General features: G+C 37.5%; 1 protein-coding gene and 1 long non-coding RNA gene across 3 annotated transcripts; one reads left to right on the forward strand and one right to left on the reverse strand.

Annotated features, from left to right (window-relative positions):
• Positions 1 to 1,237: 1,237 nt before the first annotated feature.
• Positions 1,238 to 17,032, reverse strand: WASHC3 (WASH complex subunit 3). 2 transcript variants are annotated; one of them, XM_027715228.2, is made up of 7 exons: positions 16,899 to 17,032; positions 15,246 to 15,344; positions 12,954 to 13,019; positions 11,416 to 11,544; positions 10,243 to 10,350; positions 6,312 to 6,376; positions 1,238 to 3,017 (listed from the first exon to the last, which is right to left on the reverse strand). In XM_027715228.2, the coding sequence occupies exons 1-7, from the start codon at positions 16,947 to 16,949 to the stop codon at positions 2,933 to 2,935; spliced, it is 603 nt and encodes a 200-aa protein (XP_027571029.1). In that variant the 5' UTR covers positions 16,950 to 17,032; the 3' UTR covers positions 1,238 to 2,932. The 2 variants fall into 2 exon arrangements, with proteins under 2 accessions (XP_027571029.1, XP_027571028.1); XM_027715227.2 differs by having other exon boundaries at positions 10,243 to 10,353; positions 16,899 to 17,031.
• A 95-nt stretch (positions 17,033 to 17,127) lies between these two features.
• LOC113984864 lies at positions 17,128 to 18,657 on the forward strand. The gene is made up of 3 exons (XR_003539650.2): positions 17,128 to 17,357; positions 17,448 to 17,522; positions 18,450 to 18,657. It is a non-coding gene; the product is annotated as an uncharacterized LOC113984864 (long non-coding RNA).
• Positions 18,658 to 20,190: the final 1,533 nt, after the last annotated feature.

Here is a 20,190-nt window from a genome sequence, read left to right on the forward strand (position 1 = left end):
AAAGTCTCTTAAAAAATGGACTTCTTCCCTTGAAAGTATTACGTATATCTGATTACTGTGCAGCCAAGTTGAAACACTCCCTCCATCTTCTATTCCAAAAGAGATGGCAAATAACAAGCAAGTTGGAATATTCTCTGCTTATAGTATTTAGCTTGTGGTTAAGGACTTTCCAACTTTCTGGGTTAGCACGATCTCACTAGAAAACTGCTGTAGATCAAGGAGGACTAGCACAGCTGACATAATTCAGTCTCAAACCAACCCTCCCACACTTAATAGCTCCTTGTATCATCATGTGTCCTAAGTTGAATTTGGCTACAACTTAAGAGTAAAGGGATGTGTTCAGCAGATGACACTGGCAAGAACAGAAGAGCCTAATGTGGTCAGAGGTTCTGAAGGTAGTGTAAGCACTATGGTTGCTGATACACTGAATGTAAAAAGGGAAGGTTTTATCATTTTTTTCCCTCTGGTTCCTCACAATTTAGACATTTGGATTTTTTCTGTGCAGTGTGCCACCACTCAACTGGGAGGTAAGACAAAGTGGCAAGATTTTTCTTAATGTTTCTGCAGATTACAAATGTTGCACTATTCCAAAGTAAAAATCTATCCGGAAAAAAACCTGAAAGTCTTAAGCAGTTAAATTCACCATGCCTACTAATGAATTGTTATTCTGTGACATATATAATTACCAATTAATTATCCCTTATTTAACAAGTGACTGTTGGCTAGAGGCTCTCTTTTTCGTTCCTCATAAATGTACATCGGCAGTGATGTAAAAGATTTTTTTTTCCCGACTAAAATTCCTTTACACAAAAAGTTTCTTCAGAATGTTAAACAACTGAAGTTATACCTCCTTAAATGTCTTTCAGTAACCTTGTTTACTTCTTTAGAAAAACAATTAACCACTATGTCTCAAGTCAACTCTTTAAACCATGCTACTTCCTTACATAGGTTCATATCAGTTTAAAAGTATCGAACATACAGTCCTCATTAATTTCAGTCTTCCTTAAATTCGCTTGTTAGAATAGTGTTTATGGGATGATCAGTTCTCCTCTAGTCAGAGTGCCACCTTGGCTTAGGTTAAACTCCAAACCCCAATTTTCAACACTCTCTCTTCAGGGTAGCAGGTTGATGTAACTTCAGCAGGATTAGTTTTGGAGAAACATGAATTGCAGAGATTTCAGCAGAATTTTCACTATCTTGCTTAGACCAACATACAGGAATAAAATAGAATCACAACTTTGGTTTACAAAGTATAGCTTTAATTATACAGACTGCTTAAATGAGGTTTTAAATATAGATTTTAGAAAGTCACCAGTGTTTCAATACATACTTTCTGAAATAACAGTATCACATTTACTTCTGAAATACTTATTGCTAATATGTTAATATCTGCTGACTTTTACCAAGTGTTAACTATAACTATTGAATATTTTTGTTTAAGTGTTCAATAATTAATCCATCACTGAAATACCATCTCTAGACATTCTCTAGTGCATATATGCTTTTGTAGGGATTCAGGCATTACTCTGATTTACAGGTTATGGAGAGCAAAAATATGTCTGCTAGACTCAGATGTGAGCCATGTTTAAGCTACAGAAAAAAAAAAAGGCAGCTAACCTACTGAAGTGGCATAAGTAACTAAGAGAGAAGGTATTGACTCAGTCATAAGGCTAACAAACTTACATACTTAGCTTCAGTTTTAGTCTTTTCTTGGTCTCAGAAGAATGTGAAATACCAGAAAATTAATGATTGTCTGGCACACAGCATTCTGGTATAATCAAAATAATCTGGGGAATTCAAATAGATTGTGAAGAATTTAATGTGGAACAAATTATATTAAAGAAGATTCTTTAATGAAATGTCATTTTTGTCATGGCAATTTGGAGAGGAGTCTTCAGGGCCAGTCAGGCTTGAAGAGCATTTCTTTATATTGTTCCCCAATGTATACATCAAGAGGTGGCAAGGTAGTTTTATCATTATACAAACTGAATTTTACATTCTTTGCCGAAATTATCAGCAAAGGCACCAACTTGGAGGGGATTCCTCATCCTGTGGAAACTGCTCATCCAGAGCTTCTTTTGAATAAGCCCAACAGCAGCCAGAAAGTGGTTTCAACAGACCCACGTGACAGTGGACAAGTAGCGAGAATTTGGTATTCTATTAATAATCACCCAGTCCCTTGCTTTTGTCACAGTATCACCTTCAAACCAATCTTGAAATGTTTGTAGCTTTCTACAACACTGCAAGCTGAATTTGATACATAACTCTTATACAAAGTAGGAGTTTCTTTAATAACTTTGTACAGATTCTACGGTGGCATCGAATAGCAGGATATGCTTTGAAAATAGATTCAAATTGGGTTTTAATATTTTTTCACTTGTATTTTAGTTTCTCTCAAAACAGAGTATCACTGATTTGCAATCACTATAAGATAGCTGACTTATATGTAATTCTTGTCATGTCACTGCAGATATAGTATATTGGGAAAAAAGTAGAATTCATCAATGAAACAATTTCATTTTCAAAAGTTACTTTACCTGTAAGTTATGAGACAGAAAGAAGGTAACTTAGGTTAAATGTTTTACAAAGAAAATCTAAAAATGATCAGAATGCAGTTTTAGAGACTTGGAGGTTTAGAGTTGTGGAATTCTTAGAGTTCTATGAAGTAATTTCTGAAGAATCAGAAATGAATCTGAAATGATGCAGCATCAAAACTGCAAGGATCTCATGACTCATTTTAATAGTGGAAAGGTTCAGGTTGAAACATGCTGCCTGTCCAAACTTTCTGGAAGAGAACGCAGAGCATCTTAGTTCTTAAAACCACTGTCGGATAAATCACGTCACCCATGTGACCCACGCAAAACCATTGTCTGCTAAAGCTCCAAACACATGAGCACTTAACAGGGGTTTCCAAAGGCTGAAATCAGTCTCTTCAGTCACTAAACGAAGATTCACTATCAGAACTGTCTTCTGCTTTGCCATCATCTCCCCAAGCAGGCACAGGGGCATCTGGGGTCCTGCAGGCAACAAAAACATTCTGTGTTGCAAATCCAGCTGAGAACACAAGCAACCTAGCATTAAAGCTAATGTGCTTTCACTACAACTGCATACACTTTATTTCCACAACATTTAACACATTAACTGTTTATGGTTCACAAACTCACACCTTAGTGGTATTGCTTCACCTACACCTGAAAGATAAACACTAGAAACTGTAACTCACTGGACATCAAAACTTTGCAGACATCAGTCTGAATGCACACCTTTGAGGTTGTTTGAAGTAATGACAGATCACTAAGAAGTGGCAAACACTTGTAGAAAGAGTTGAAAGCAGGCAGTAATGATTAATTCAATTTTTTTCAATCTTCAGAGGTTCTAGGGCTGAAAGGAACATTCTGTACACCACTGAGCAGTGTAAATAGTACATGAAAAAATAAGACAGGAAATGAACAATATTGTATCCAACTAAAACTGCAGGGATAATTTAGAGAAGCAAAAAAAGAATTACTCACAGTGGAATTTGGCTAGAACATTGGGTTAAATTTGACATGTAAGAACAGCCATGGGATTTTTATGCACTACAAATGATCAAACCTCTTGTTTTTAGTTTTAAAGGGAATATTTAAAAGGGATCTTAATATCATGGCAAAACATTTGCTTGGGGAATCTACTGGAGATGGAGGGGAGAGAAGCAAGCCATCTAAAGAGTAACTAACACTACTGCCTGAAGATGCTGGCTCTCTGGAGTCTCCCTTCTAAGTATGTAATGAGTTTGACATACAAGCAAGACTGAGCCTGATGAATTCTGAAAACAAGGTAGAATATATGCAAATAATTATACTTGGGAAAGAATGATATTCAGAGAAACCAGCTTCCTGTATGACAGTTAACATCTCTTGGATAAAATATTGCATTTTAAACTGAGCTGATAATTATATTTTTCATCCTGTTCTTATTTATCTTGGGGGTTCAGAATTTCTTTTCCAACTTTAGTTCTGTTTATTATAATTTGTCTGTTGTGAATCCCTAAGGTACCTTCAAAGTGTTTCTAAACACTTTGGGTGCAAAGATGAGAAGTGTGTTAAAGAACTGTAGAAGAGCCTTCTCCCTCTCCCCTGCACACCTCTAAAACAAATTAAGAAAGCATTTGCTTTCTCATGCAAATACCACTTCACAATATTATTCCTTGTTGCCGTGGTAATGACAAAACAGAAGAGCTGTGCAAAGACATGTGATCTGGAGAGAACAGTGCAAAACTCTCGTCTAATAAGAAGAGGAAGATGGCACTGAATTCCTTTAGTTTGTGAGAGGTGGACAAACTCTCCTGGAGTTGAAGGTAGGCAAGAGAGGAAGGGTAAGAAACAGAAGTTAAAAATAAATAAATTGGGAACTTGACAGAATAGGCAGTTACCAAATGCTGTAAAAAGCTGAGGAAGGAGCAATAACAGAAGTGGAACAGCCAAAAGAAAAGAGTAGAAACAACTCCATATTATTAGAATTAGCATATCTACAGCCACAAAAACCCATGCTCAGTGACTGGCAAGTAGATGGGAGAGTGTGCAATAAGTGAGTGAGCCCACAGCAATATGCACATTTTCCTAATTTTCTTTGGGACTGAGTGACTAGGTCTAAGGAACCTGAAGACCCAAGAATTGTGGTGTGAATGGCAAGATACATGTAAAAAAAGAACTCTATAATATTGAGACAAGAAAGCAAGAAAATTGAAAGAATGGTCACCCTCGACGCCTTAAAATATTCTGCATTATGCACCTTGCCAAATAATTAGCTTGCTTTAATCAGTCTTCAAACCCACAACATTTTAAAGAAAATCTGACTAAGCATTATTATTGCACAGAATCTTTGAAGATGGACTTTGGGACCAAACCCCAAACATATTCTGCAAGCCTCAATATACAGTAATAATGTTTCTGTCTTAACCCAAACCAGAAAACTCGAAAGCAGATACTTTTTTAAAAAACAGCTTTTGAAATATTAACCTTTTATTAATCTACTATAAAAATCCGCCCAAACACGAAGAAATAGCAGCAATTACGGAAAGGTATGGATTTGAAGTGCCGAGTAAAAAATATAACACATTTAATACACATATAGAAAAACCATGTTTGATAACCCTCAGACTTGCACAGGGTCTTACTTCTGCTCTTCTTCCTATTTCTCATTCAATCAGTAAAAAATATCAACTGAGGAATAACTATTTTAGGTTTATTTAGACACCGGGAAGTAGCTGGGAGATAAACTGACTGAGCACGTGATGATACTTCAGGTTTATGTTATTAAACGAGTTGCTACTTTCAGAATAAGCCTTTACAAAATGTAAAAAGACTTCACTGGAAAGGAAACATGGACTTTCCAATACACTGACAGTTTCTGAAGAGGATGTAAAAGTGCTTCAAACAGTTTGGTGGCTATAATGTAAGAATGACAGTTAATACTTTCATCTATTTAACAAATTCTGTGAAATATTACAGTAAAGCTAAATTAAACGTCAAATGTAAAATAATCCTAAAATTAATGTTTATGGCCACTATGACAAGTAGCTTTGAAAATTAGTATCTATTCTTAGTAGTCTTCACATCAGGTTAACTCAATCAACAGCCAAAATTTCAAACTGCTGACTTCAATTTACACTGACAATGCTGAAGTCAAGTTGTACACTCCATCTACTGAGGGAATCTGGAAACAACCGTGCTGTCCCTCATGCATCCAGCAAAATAAAATTGAGTTTGTTCTTATTAGTCTACAGTTTTGACAGTTTGTTATTGAAGTGTTGAAAGAAAACATCTGGGAAAAACCTCACACCCTAAACAGTGCAGTGAAAATGGCTACTGACATTTTATTTGATTTCTCATTGCTAAATGCATGTTGTGAAATGCTACGCTGTCATTGCTATATCCTTCTCCTTGAATCTCACCACCTCTGGCTGGCTTGGAAGAAATGCTTTCATATTCTCTTAAGCCTGGATGGTAAAGTCCTGCAGCTTGCTATTGGGAGGGTACAGTACTGACCCATGTACATTCTAGTCTCTGTATTTCCTGGGACACGCCTTGGACTAGACAATGTTGAAAAGATAGCTCATACTTGAGATTATATCCCTTCTCCTTTGATAATGATGGGCCTCTTCAGGCCTGTAAAATGCTAAAAAAACCTTTCATGGAAGACTTCAAAACCTGTTTTAATGCTGATAACTTAGACTCATAACATCTTGAACAAGCTTTTCTAAGCACACTTTTTTCAAAGTTTTTTAAACACATGTTGCACACCAGACCTACACAAAGTTACAAATTACTTACTCGAGAAGATCTGGATTTAGTCCCTCAGAAATCATTTTGTTTCGTATTGCCATTACAGGAACACCCTGTGTAGCAGGAGGAAGAATAACATGAAACTGCTGGAAACAAACCGGTGAACTAAATTACACAGGTTCATTTAAGCCACACTTTCATACAAATTTATGCAGGTCACTTGTCAAACGAGCATGGAATGATAATCTTAGTTGCCATCAGTATGAATCTAGAAGCAAGGAATGATTAAGATTAAAGGCCCTTTTAATCCATTTTATATTTATGGCAAAACATCTAGAGAAAGTCGCAGAGAGAGAATCAAGACTGGATACATATATTTGCATATCATGCAGACAAAACCAGGAAGGTGAAGTTATCTTTATGGATAAAAATGTGGAGAAAGCACAAAGCAGCACAAAGACATCACAGGACAGCTGTGCTAGGAAGATAAAGAAAACTTGGACATGCTGAAGGTATACCTAAGAAAGAAAGGAAAACCAGGACAGTGCATCTGCTACCACTCCAGAAGGATACCTTAAGGCAGTGCTAAAAATTGGAAAAGTCTAAAAAGCATGCAGAAAAAGGCAAGCAGGACATGAGAACAGAAGTACAATTTAAAAGTGACTTGTCTGACTTGTGCAGTCAGGCTTAAATTTTCTATGACTTGGGGACAGATTTCAGCCAACTATGTACATGTTAAAAAAATTCCTTCCTTTCACTGCAAGTCATTCCACAGCTTCTGCACTTTATTTTATTCATCAACACCTAAACATCCCCTCATCTTGGATCACATACCCAAGACCCACTTTATCTTATAAGAGATACATTCCAACAAACTGCTCCTATGTTTCCACTAAAGCCCCTCAAAGGCAACTTGTTGCTTTGCCATCTCCTGTTGGAAACCATCAGAAATACCATCTGGATCACTCCATGCCAATATAAGATATGGTGGGGGGGTGGGCAGCTGGGGTGGAAAAGAAGGATACAATTTCTGATTTGAAAGGGACAAAGCTACAGCTCTTCTAGCAAATGCAGGAGAGGCCTCACAAGCCAAATGAAAAGTAGTGTAGGACTCTTTTTGCATAGAAGAAGTATCTCTTGTCCAAAAGTAAGTAAAATAGTGATAAAATAAAGGGCAGCCAGAGAAATATGTGGTGCTCTTGACTAGCTAACCTGGCAAAGTGTGTACTAAGGTAGCTGCTTACTGTGTTTTGCTCGTGCAGTTTCACAGTAAGAATCACAATCAAGACTTGTGCATGAATGTTCTGGAATAGCACACAGACAGGTACATAGTATCAGCAATCTATCAGGCACATCAGCAGAAATGTCACTCAAATAGTTGCATGGTAATAGCCTGAAATAAAGAACTTCTCAGTATTTAACAACTAGTGTACAATATGGAGGTGAATATTTTGAATATTCACTTGAATATTTCATGATAGCTTAAAAATTCACTTATTATAGTATAGACATGGACAGCACGGATTGTGTGTCTAAAAAAGTACAAGTGTGTCTTGTACTAATGCTTTTTAAAGCAAAAATGAAATTGAGTCAGATCAGGCAAAGCAAAATTCATATTTGCTTTCAGTCAAAGGGAACTTGGTACAGGAACTTCTGAGAATGGGTTGTTCTTATGTTGACACCTGGAGTAGTGCTTTATTCCAACATTGTGTGCATCAAAATCTGCAAGAAGAAACCCTCTCAGTACCTTTATATATCACGGATTTACAAAACTAATCAAAGTTTAATCAAAATACCCTTTAACAGTGGACTTCTTTCCCTGAAGGAAAACAATTAAGATTGTACTTATATCTGTTTATAACACAATCAAGGTATTACAATTACTTTATCCTTCATGGTCTCATAAGTTTTAATCTGGAAAAATATTTTAATACTAATATTCTAATATTGCTAAATTTTACTAAAATGAAACAGAAACCTATTTTAAATCTAAAGATTAACTACACTGAGCATACAGGTCCACTGAAATGGCACATTTGTACTTTTCTAACCTACAAGCCAGTACTAAATTTCCATCGCATTTGCCTTGTTTAGTTAAGATTTAAAATAATCCAAGTCACTGCATACTCAACAGTGCACCCCAGCCCCACTCCCAGACAGATCCTGCAGATCAGGAAGTGTGCATGTCCTGGAGAAGCCACAGTGCAAGCAGCAATCTTGTTGTAATATGGGTTTTAGTTTTCCATAGCGCACAAAGAGACCACATCCCATCAGTGCTGGCAATTCCTGAAGATCGGTGCACTCTCCACGTTTGGTTTTTATTTCAGTCCTTTAAAGCAAGGACTAACCTATTAACAGGCCAGTCAGAGTCCTGGCCTCTATACAGCCATTTCTGGTGTTTAGAATCAAGTCAGACTATTTGTACGTTAAACATGAAGTTTATCTCAAATCGCAGACTGCTCCTGTCCCACTGTCAATAGAAGCATTCTGAACATTTATTTTAGCAAATATTATACTGCTTTTTAAAGATTTGTTTGAATATTGTTGTTGTATATTTTAAAAAGTAAGAATTTAGTATGTTCAACTGCATTCCATCAAAATGAGTTTGTTACTATTTCACAGGAGAACTACCTTAAGTGCAGAATGGTGCTAATTCTTATACACTACAAATATAGCGAGTAATAAATAAATCATCAGTTCAAAAAAATCTTCTGCTAGAAACTTAATTTGGGCAAATAAATGACACCAACTGAAATACTTGACTGGAGGAGAAGACAAGTTTGGCAAATACAAAAAACACACATTAAATTGTAGTATGTTAGTTTGACTTTCCTACCACACTGTTTACAACTGGCACAGGAGTCACCAGGAACTGCCAGTACAAAGGAGAAATATGGAAAGTGAGATCTCACTCCTCTAACAGTCACAAAAAATTCAAAGTAATTAGACCATCCAGCACTTTCACATTGACTTTGAAGTCTGGCATTAAATCAATACACTAACACAGTGTTCAACTCTGCTACTATCCCACTGCTAAATTTTCCAAATGGTTTGTAACAAGCTACCCATAAAGTGCCAACTTGTGATTCAAGTGAAAAACAAGGTCTGGAACATCATCCAAAAGACCAAGCACACCAATTGTAATAATTTCTCTGAAGAATGAGTGAAATTGAGAAGTTAGTTTTAACATTTTAGTAATACTACGACATAGTCATACTTTCCAGAATTATAATATGTATCATAGAGGAAATTTTCCACTGACAGATTGAAAATAAAGACAGGTTATTTTCTTTGTTTCCAATCTCATTTTTAATTTTGTGGATGTGAAAAAAAGAGCTCTTAAAAATGTCATGAATAGTCTCCCATTCATCCTTTCATTCCTTCATTAGCTTTCACACGTGTAAATATTGAGATTACATTAATTTCTTTCCTATTTATCTGTAGAACAGAACACAGATAAATAGGTTAACAAAACCTGCATCTTGAATAACAGGAAACTGAAGTGGAACCACATAGTGAAGCAATCATTGTATCTCTATTTTAGTCTCTACAAAAACATGAAGTACTCCTGTTCTAGATTATACTAGCAAAGCTGTATTTTGTACCCTAAAGCAAAACCAAACTGTAATCATGTCTGTATGTAGGGAATGACTCCAATTCTGCCAGAATAACTACACTTTCAGTGGCATCTTCTGTGACTCCAGCTAATATCACTTTGCATTACACATTTCACACCTTCAGTTCACAAGTATATCAGCAGAATTTCATAGAAAGATATTGCCAGGAGCTGTCTGAGGGAATATATGACATTAACTCATTTATTAGAGAAGATGTGCTAGAAATATTGTGATGTTATCCTAGCTTAAAGATTACTGCTGCAATATATGTTTTCAGACATTAAATGTTCACTTACAGCTGTGTGTGACATTCCACCTAAAAATAAAAGAGTAGCCAAAGAATGACATGAGAACTGACTTACCACTTGTACCATTTTGAGATATCTGGCATATCTTGGATCCTTGGCCACAGTTGTGACATTTTCTGTAACTACCTCCGTTTTCTGTAACCCTTCTTCCTGTACACTGTTCTGCTGTATACGAAGAAGACAACCTTTAATGGGTAGGTTGTACAGACCAGGTGCATGAAGAGATTTCAATCCATGAAATTTGATATTTAAAGTAAAGTGCAATTCTTCTTCATCAAGATTACAAGTTATACATGAAAAATCAAAAAGCCTCCAATGGCCCTGTTAAATCGTACTTAGTGAATAACACAGCACTAAATCTAAATGTTCCTTTCATAAAAAAATACTTTTAAGGATTATATCTATAAATCTCCTTCAGTAGTCCAATGCATTTTTTCCTCAAAATATTTATTTGATCCCCTAACAAATGTTTCATACAGATCATGCAATTTTTAAACTATACCTTTTAGTATAAATCATTATCTAAAGGATAACGTAAGGAAATCAAAGAATCCTTGAAAGTATTTAATTTAAATAAAATGAAAAATGACAAGAAGTTCTACTACTATTTAAACGAACACAGAAATCTGTATTTTTACTATAAAACTGACCATTTGAAAGCAGCACTGGAAACCTCCTTTCAGAAATATCTGAACTTTAAATACTTAAATATACTTTATATACTTTAATATCTGGGAGGAGGAACATTTTAAAGAAAATAAAATAATGGTGAGTCATTTTCTAACATGGCTGAAACACACAGTGCTGTCCATTCTGTCTCCCATGCTGCTGCCTGCAAATCAGAGTTATAATCTCTGACAGGTAGGCAAAAGCAGCAGAGTACTCCTGCTACTGCTGCTCCACAGCAACTTCCACCAACTAAGAGAATGAGCAGAGATTGAAGATTCCCTGAGAAGAAACCGTAAGGGGAAACTGGGAAAAGAAGTCCATCTACAAATGGGCTGAAAAGCCTCACTTAGTTAAGTGGTGATCATAGGATTTAAGTCTGGGTTAAAAAACCCACTACCTATACACATAAACCCCCCAAAACAATATAAAATTAATTGCAGAGATAGGATCTTAATGTTGATTGCTTGTAATAAGTTGGCATTTTTTGTACATAGAGAATAATATACAGAATATATTATAGACTGTATATAGAATATATAGCTATGCTTCATTACTTACTCCAGATTGAGGTGATACAGCTGTCTGTTGATCTGTAGTAGCTTGTGCCACAGGACCATTTGTAACACTATTTGTATTTGCACTGGACACTTCAAATTTGACATCTTCTAGGCCAGGAATAGAGGATAACTGAATGCATAAAACACCATCAAATAAGCAATGAGCACATCAGAAGCCTACATGTACAATAAAGCCTGCAGCATGCTGCTTACCATATATTGCTCAGCTAGGCTTTACATTAGTAAAACTGTAGCTCTTTATCACTAGTTTTGGTATTTTGATTGGGGAAAAAAACCCCAAAAATCTTTCTATTCAGGTGGCTTCCACAATAGAAAATCCAAAACAGTCCATTGGAGCTGACAGAGTTAATACAGGGTCGCAGCACAGGAAAGGCTTCCACACCTTCCCAGAATTTTGCTGCTGCACTTACCAATCACACAAGACCATGCCATCTCTGCTACTTCTACAGTGAAAGAAATCATGACAAGAATAGCTCTATCACCTAACAGATGGATGACTGGTTACAAATTTTTCAATTTTCTACATATTTCACTCTTTTTTAAGGGAATGCTGAAAGTGGATATTAAACACACTGCATATTTATTTGAAGAAAATTCTATTTAACACGATTATGAAGAATTCTGCAAAAATCATCAATACTGATAACTCATAAATATTTTGATATAAATGAGTTATTAAGCACTGTTCGTATTATTACACTATTTTTTTCACAAAGATCTTAATGAACAGCTTCAAAATGTCCCACCCCTGCTCCCAGAAAAGCCAACCAAAATTGCCTCCCTCATTACTGAAAGAAGTACTGGTTAAAAAATGCACAGTGGGTGGCTTATTGTCTTTGGGATTTTGATTTTAGTGGTTTTTTTTTCTTTTAGGAAATTATATACTATAGATTATATCCTTTTGTCATTTCAGCTAAAGAAGACACATCAGACACATTTGCAGTAGCTTAGACTCACATAAGATCCCATTTCAACATCAAAGACTTACAAGGCTTCTATCTAGTTACTTATACCAGTTGAAATCCTTGCAGCCCATACAAAGATAATTCTGCTTTATAAAGGGAGCAAAAATTTCTTTATTAGAGTTTGCTAGCAAATGCTATTTTGTACTGCAACCCTGCAACACAGGCTGCATATCAGAATATCTGAAAACGTCTCTCCATTTTCTTAAAAACAAACATCGCAATAAAATCAACACAAGTAAGGTACCAAATAGTTCAGCTGCCTTTTCAAGATCCACGTGCTCCTTTCCTGTTCCATATGCTTAACAGAGACAAACTCAACGTTTCTACTATGTGCCCATGGTTCCTTTCTTCCGCACCAATTACACGTTCAAATGTTACACAGTATAAGTAGCAAGGCAGGAAAAGAGAGAATTTTTGACATCAGGATTCCATATTAGCTCCTTCAAATCATTTTGAAAACATATTTGCTCAATTCAGGCTATGAAAAGGAAGCTAGTTTATGTAATCTAGGAGGCTGTCATTGCTAGAAGACAAAGTCTATATACGTACAAACCTTTGCATCCAGAATATTGAGTGTTGTTTCGATCTGTTGAATACGGAGAGAGAGTGCTGACAATTTCTACAACAGGAAACAGTCAGAATGTGAAAACACTTCCCTAGGCAATTGTACATATAAAACAGTTTGCATCTAGATAAAAAAAATCACTGTTGTCTTCTACCTGTTGGAGGCAGAGTGTAAATGAGATCATCACATTAGGAAATAAATGAAGCAATGACAACTCTTCTTAGTACAGTAGCTACAGTGGTTCAGATTTTAAATAATTTTACTCTGCAGTTAGTTTTCCCAAATAATGACTGACAGAAATGAAGACAGACTATGTACAAAAGAAAGCCAAAGTAAATAGGGTATTCCTTTGGGGAACTGGAGACTAATGGTACGTATACTGTACTCTCACAGTTATCAAAAGATCTTTCTTCAAAGTTTTTTCCAAATGTGGAAGATGAAAAGATGTTATGTGTGCATATGTAACAGAGCAAATACAAAGAGAAAATCTGATAAATACAGCAGATAATTCAAACTCTGTACAGTCAAAATTCACAATGAATCAGAACTAACCAGACACTTTATATGCTCCAAGTGCACCTCAATCAAATTTCGACACTTTTTTAAATACAACTCAAGTTTTTCTAAATTACTCTATAAGAACTGTCAGTCTTTTAACTAATCATTACCATACTCTACCAGACCTGTCCAAGAGAAGTTGGCTAGCACCCTGGCTGGCAGATATGTACCACTCTGACAGCTTTCTGGCATGTTGGCAAGATTCTGCCTGGCTCTGAGGCAGAACTTTAACACCCTAAGAAAAAGACAGTTCTGCCAATATGCTAGAAAAAGTAGAAAGAGACTGACAGGAGTTAGTCTTTTTGGATAGTGCACCGACTTGTTTACAGATGGTCCTTTGTTCATGAAGAGGAGTTAGTTCCTATTGGAAGGAACTATGTGCCCTACATGTAGCTGGGTAAGGGGAAGGAAAGATGTACAGAAGGCAATTATGTAACTTTATGGGTCTATTTGACTAGACAAGAGCCAAGAAATTTAGAGTTAAGGATGGTGTCAGCCCTAATTTTGAATTTCTTGGCTTCTGCTGACTTACACCATGACCTTTCACATTAAAAACACTTCGGTACTTCACAAACACAAAAAACTTTTCAAGGAGTTTATAAAGCAATTATTTATTCTCTTCAGGTTAGCTAATAACTGTTTTATTAGGTGGACTTCACAGCCCTGCTCCATGCTCAAAGTGGCTTTAAATACCTGTGTTCTGATTTCCAGAGTGCCAATGTAAAAGGCAATACTGAGATTGTGTGACAACGGAGTTTTGGACAAACGACAACAGCATCATCAGGCGGTTACACTGCCCCATGTACCAAATTACAAGGAGTTTAAAAATCTAGGAAAAATTACTTTTTCTCCTCTGAAGCACCATATATTGATGCGGTAGCCAAATTTTATACTTGTCACGGGTCTGGCTCTAAACTTTACTAACAAGTAACAGAATTTCTCAGATTACACGGCTTAGTCTAATTGGAGTTGACTGCTGCCCTAGCCCAGCTGGCTACGGCTGTATAGAAGTCTTTGTTGAATAAACTAATGAACAGTTACAAAAAACCCACTAAAGACAAAAAAGTTAAGCTCAAAGCCACATTAGAAAACACCCTTTCTACAAGGGAGGAAGCACTCTTGTCCTGTTCAGTGGACAATACTAGTCTTGTTGGTCTGGCATATTTCCACTGAATCTAAAGTCACCACAAAAATTTATTAGCCCTAAATATTTTTATTTTTCTCTTTTTTTTAAAGCAAACTGAAGTTAAGGGCTTCAAGTTCTATACTAACCAGTTACCAAAACCGTCATTTTTTCTACATCAAAATTATTTACATTCAGAGCTCAGAGTATCATCCTTTTCAATTAAAGGTGGTAAAATCTGAAAGCAAGTTCTGATGCACCATAGGTATATGGCATCCTTCTTCTATAACAAGTCAATAGATACAGATGAAGTTGCTCAGAACAAATTCCATGTATCAAAAAGTTCAAAGACTGTGCCAAATGCAAAAGTTTAAGAAAACAGGATTGAATGTGGCATAATCAACAGTTCATGTGGATTCCTTAGGGGAAAAAATCTGTCTTAAGCACTTACTCAAGAGAAACCTTGAATAGAAAGCAGACTAATTTTTTTTGTTGTAAGCTACCAGTGTTACTGCATCAAAAATATTTAAATGAAGGGTTCTCATTTCTAGAATTTTTTTAATTCTAAAAATTGACAGCTGGGAAAATAATAAACATACCTCTTCACAAACAGTAGAAAAGCGGTTCAGAAACTGCACTGTATGAACCACAAACTGGTTTAGAAACGCTACAGTTCTTTTCTGCTGAATAGCAGGAACCTGCATCAAAAAATGTAAGAAAATTAGGTTACACAGCTATTTCAATTTTCAGATTTGGATTCAAATATCTGCTAAAAAATGCCGATGCTTTAGAAGAAATTATTTTGGAAATATGTTTTAAGTGTGCTTGCTATAAGTGCCTGCACATACAAATCCTTTTTTAAGACACAGATACATATATATGCATTCATACAAATCCTTGCCACTAAAAATCTACTAACATGACAGTTGAGAATTTGCAGGATACATAGAAAAGGCAACAAGACCTACATAAATGAAGGACTGTTATCTTGTTTAGGAAAACGGCTTTAGATGAAATTGTGAAATTTCCTGAAAATCTGTGTTAATGTTTCTTAAAATTGGTGAGGAAATTACAATCTTTCCTTCTGAATTTTAAGAAGGAAAAGCAAACTTGCTCATTCATATTAATATTCAGATGCAACCAACAGCATCACCAAAAATAAAGTGTAGTGATGTCACTGTCTCAGTATTTAGTGGCTACCCATACTGTTTCTTACTTGCAAGCCCAGACTACCCTAAAATTACCAAAAATTATCTTCCAAGTGAGATCCGATACTCACATACTTTTCAGACTAAAAGGCAGAATCTTAAGTTTGTCAAAAAAAGGTCTGGTGCCCATAATGTAACAGACAATTGGCATTTTTATTTAAATCATTACAGAAGACTGGAATCAGGAACTTTCACACAAAAATTTACATATAAAATTACAGTGCCTCAGGATTAATTACCATGGACAACTGCTTTAAGTCTTAACCTTCAGAGAGGAAATTTGCCTATGAAATTGTCATTGGCTGAAGTGAAAGCTTTACAAGGAGAAATATTTGCAGCCAAGCTTCAGCTGCACTGAACATCAGTTTGTGAACAGAGTGAACTGTATACACTACAGTGACAATCTTAAAACATCCTGATTTTTTTCTGACACTTTTGTTGCTACTATCTGAAGTAGTCTTCAGCCTGTGCACCTGTATAGCAGGGTTTGCTCAAGTTCAGTTCTGTGGTTCCAAAACTAGTCAAACAGTGCTTACGACCTTAGCAGAAATCTGTGGGGTGGCACAGAGGATGGAAGGACCATTGGGGCAACTGAACTGCCCAGCCTTTATGCTCAGTATTTGGGAAACAAAGCTTTTTTTTTTTTTTTGTTTTTAAAAAGTTTTTGCATCTATAAAAGACATGAATTATCAGCTTTGCACGGGATTTGCCTCACAGATAGACGACTGAAACGGCTTAGTCTTTAAACATAACGCTACCGCAGACTTTGCGGCAAAACCCACTGGAAAAGGTGAACCCTGGAGACACGGCTGAGGACAAGAGCCCGCTTGTTCCCGCTTGTCCCCTCTGCGGGAACTCGGCCGGCGGTGCCAGGGCGGCCCCGGCCCCTCATCCCACAGGGAGCTCCCCTCGCCCGCGGTCCCGACCCGTTCAGAGGGACCAGGCGGGGACACGGGGCTCGCCCAGCACCAGGGCCAGCGCAGCCGCCGCCGCCGGCGGAGGAGGCGCGACAGCTCCGCACCCCCGGGCCACAGCAGCCCGTACCTTGGTGAGGTCAATGCCGGAGCCCACGATGGGCAGCCCGTCCTCGTCCATCCCCGCGGGGCCGGGGCCGGGGGCGGCCCCGCACCCGCAGCAGCTCCGCGCACCCCGGAACCCCCTCGGCCCGGAACCAAAACCTGCGCTCGGCGGGGCGGGGCCGCGCCCGCTCCCGGCGCGGCTCCTCCTGGGAAGCGCAGTTCCTCCTGGGAAGTGCAGTCCCGGGCAGGAGCCGCCCTGGCCCAGCTGCTCGTTAAGTATTAACGCGCTGCTTTTCCCCGAGTTTGTGCGGTGTTAGTGGTCCCAGCCGCTGGCACGGTCCTGAGGATCCCACTGACTCACAGCACTCCACAGCCTCAGGACGTAGCCCTGGATTATGCTGTTTGGGGAGATAAAGTGTCATCCCCTGTGGTCAAAGGTCAAGGAAAGAATGAGAAAAGCCAGTGAAGAAACTGCATCTGTGCTGTATGCATTATTTGGGTGGGGAGGGGCCTCGCTTTGAATGTGGGGGATAAAAATAAGGAGAACTGAATGACCTTGTGTTTTTCTGAACAGGACAACACATGGCTGCAATAGTGTTATAAATGATTCCTGTACCTTAATGCTTATAGAAAAGGAAAAGAGGCGCAGGTAAGCATAAGCATGGCCTGTCTACAACGTTTTTGTTTTGTTCAGCAGTACCTGTCACTGGTTTCAGCTCATCCTCATGCTCAGGGAGTAGGTAGGTCTACCCTTTCAGCCAAGGAACCTCAGAGGTACGAGGCTCCAAGGAAATGGGGACTAGACCACAGGTTTTCAGGTGTTCCTCTGGAAAAATTCCCTAACTGTAAAATAACCAACCTCTTTTTTTTTTTTTTTTTTTTTTTAATTTTAGAGTGGTTGCTTGTATTCTTTTTCTTTACAACAGTTTCAAAGGACTGTGCCATTTAGAAGTGGGGTCCCAATATGAAGATGGGCTGAACCCCTCCAGTGCACTGCATCATCAGGAAGGGTTTCTCACCTCTCTCTGCCCCATCACTAATGGCTACACGTGCCCATTTCACCATTTGTCTGTTATAGCACACAGTGATCCTTCCCTTAAGGTGGTTCCAATCACCATCTTGGTGGAGAACTAGTGTTAGAGGGTCTGTTTTCTGCTTGGTTCATTAATCAAATCAGCCAAAGTGTTTGTTGAACACCAGAGTCTGGTGAGCAGGGTTACAGAGTAAGACCTAGTTGGTTTTGGTATGAAAAGTACTGATAACTCTGCTACCTCACGCAACTTCATCCGTGACATTTCAGCAGAAAGGCAACAGAAGTACTTCTTTGTTGGGACACACATCTGAGTTTTTGTGTTGTGCTTGATTGAGCTTTACTGGCTGAAATTGATAGGCACAGTGAAAGCTTAGGAACAGGACCTGAACTCCTGGTACTGCCAATTTGTCTGCCATCTATGTTAATAAAATTTTGAATGTGATGTCTACAGTTCTACATAGTTACATACAACAGATTGGGAGCTGAACAGAATGTATACTTAACCCCATCTTGTATATTAAATAATTTCTGCATCTTCTACAGGTCTTCTATGACCTAAGACATCTATTCTCTGGGATGCCAGAAAACTGATTGGGATCAAAACCATTAAAGAGCAAGTCATTAGAAATCTGAGGACATGTTGCCTCTATGGAGAGTCAGGACTGGCAACTGCATACAGAACATGCATCTACCCCACCCCCCCACCCCAAGCTGATTAACTGTGAATAAAAGATGAGAAATGACCTTTAAATCCCCAGAGATGTGGCTCCAGACAGAACATTACATGCACTTGCATCTGTAAGTAAAACCAACTCAAACAGTATATGGAAGTAGTATTTACTGGGTTATTCCATGAAAACAGTCATTGACTTTCAGAATTCATTCTCATGCTAGCCAGGAATAATAGAAAAAAAGTCTATCCTTTGGAAAAGGCATGGGATGTCAAACTGCACACTGACTTCCCAGTTCTGATGCGTGGGCTAAGTTTTGGAGAATCTAGGCTAAGCAACGAAAAAATCCTAGAATGATGATGTTTGTTATAACATTGGAACAAAAGACTACCAACAGTTCAATCTATTAGGTAAAACTTTGCTTCATTTAAATTCAAAGGCTTTGTACTACTGGAAGGCAAGACAAATTGGGGTGATCTGGAGTCCTTGTTTACAGCAGTAAATCTAAACAGACTGTAGTGAGGAAAATATTTGGTGAAAATTCTCCATGGTTACATCTGAATACTGCCACATTTAATAACCCCCCCCAAATTCAGGGCAGTTAAGAAACTACCATATTCTGAGGCTATGAGTTGAAAGCTTCTCATGTTGATGAGATGAATAAGGATGCACTAATTGCTGTAATACTCTGAAGATTAAAACCCAAATGTGCTATGCCAATTTTGGTTTAAAATTTACCAAAATTCTCTATTTAGTTCCAAATTATTATAGTTAAGCATTCTACAAATGCACAGACAGAAACAATGGTGGCTTACCTAGAGCACTTAGTTCTATTACTCAGGTTTACATAAAATTCTCATTTATCTACTGAAGCAGCTTTTTTTTATTACTTTCATAATATATTTATTAATAACCTGCTGTCAAAAGCATATCGTGATTACTCTCTTGCTGAGATAGTATAACAAAGTTTTTTGTCTATACTGCTTGAATTACTGAACAACTTGTGATTCATGCTATGCTTTGGAGCGCTGACGTGTTGTTGGCAATTTCTCACCTTTCCCAAAGGAAGGACAGTGGGCTAACCTACAAAGTTCAGTGGGTTTAGCTTTCAGTTCCTAGCTTATAGGTGTTGTGTAAATTTGTGTTGGGAAAAGGAGCAGCTTGTTTAAATTATTTAAGTGAATTATCTTGCCACCTTAATTACCTCAAAACCCCCACTAAATTATATTCAAGAATTAATCTCATTTATCATAAAGTGTCTATAATACAAGTTTTCCAGGTGATGGCACAGAAAATTCATAATGTAAATACATAGTCAGATCTTATCTGAATGTTTTGGTCTGTAAAGCTGGATAAGAAATCTCACAAGAATATGCTCTACTGTGAACTTTCTGGTACTTCCTGCTTTTAATTTGGCCAAAAATACTACATAAAAAAGTGCAACGCAGCACTTTTTCTCCCAGCTGGAGTTAGGAAATGCAGGGTATGAAAAGTGAAAAACAGAGAACAGAGGAAAATGATCCAAATTTTCCAAAACTTCTTACAAAAGTTTTAATTGAACTGGTTTGCTCAGCTGTAACTATAAATGACTGATCTCCCAATGAGAGGATTTA

This window comes from Pipra filicauda, unplaced genomic scaffold (genome assembly GCF_003945595.2).
Source record: "Pipra filicauda isolate LSUMZ 115617 unplaced genomic scaffold, ASM394559v2 scaffold2_size9829703_pilon, whole genome shotgun sequence".
Classification (NCBI taxonomy): domain Eukaryota; kingdom Metazoa; phylum Chordata; class Aves; order Passeriformes; family Pipridae; genus Pipra; species Pipra filicauda.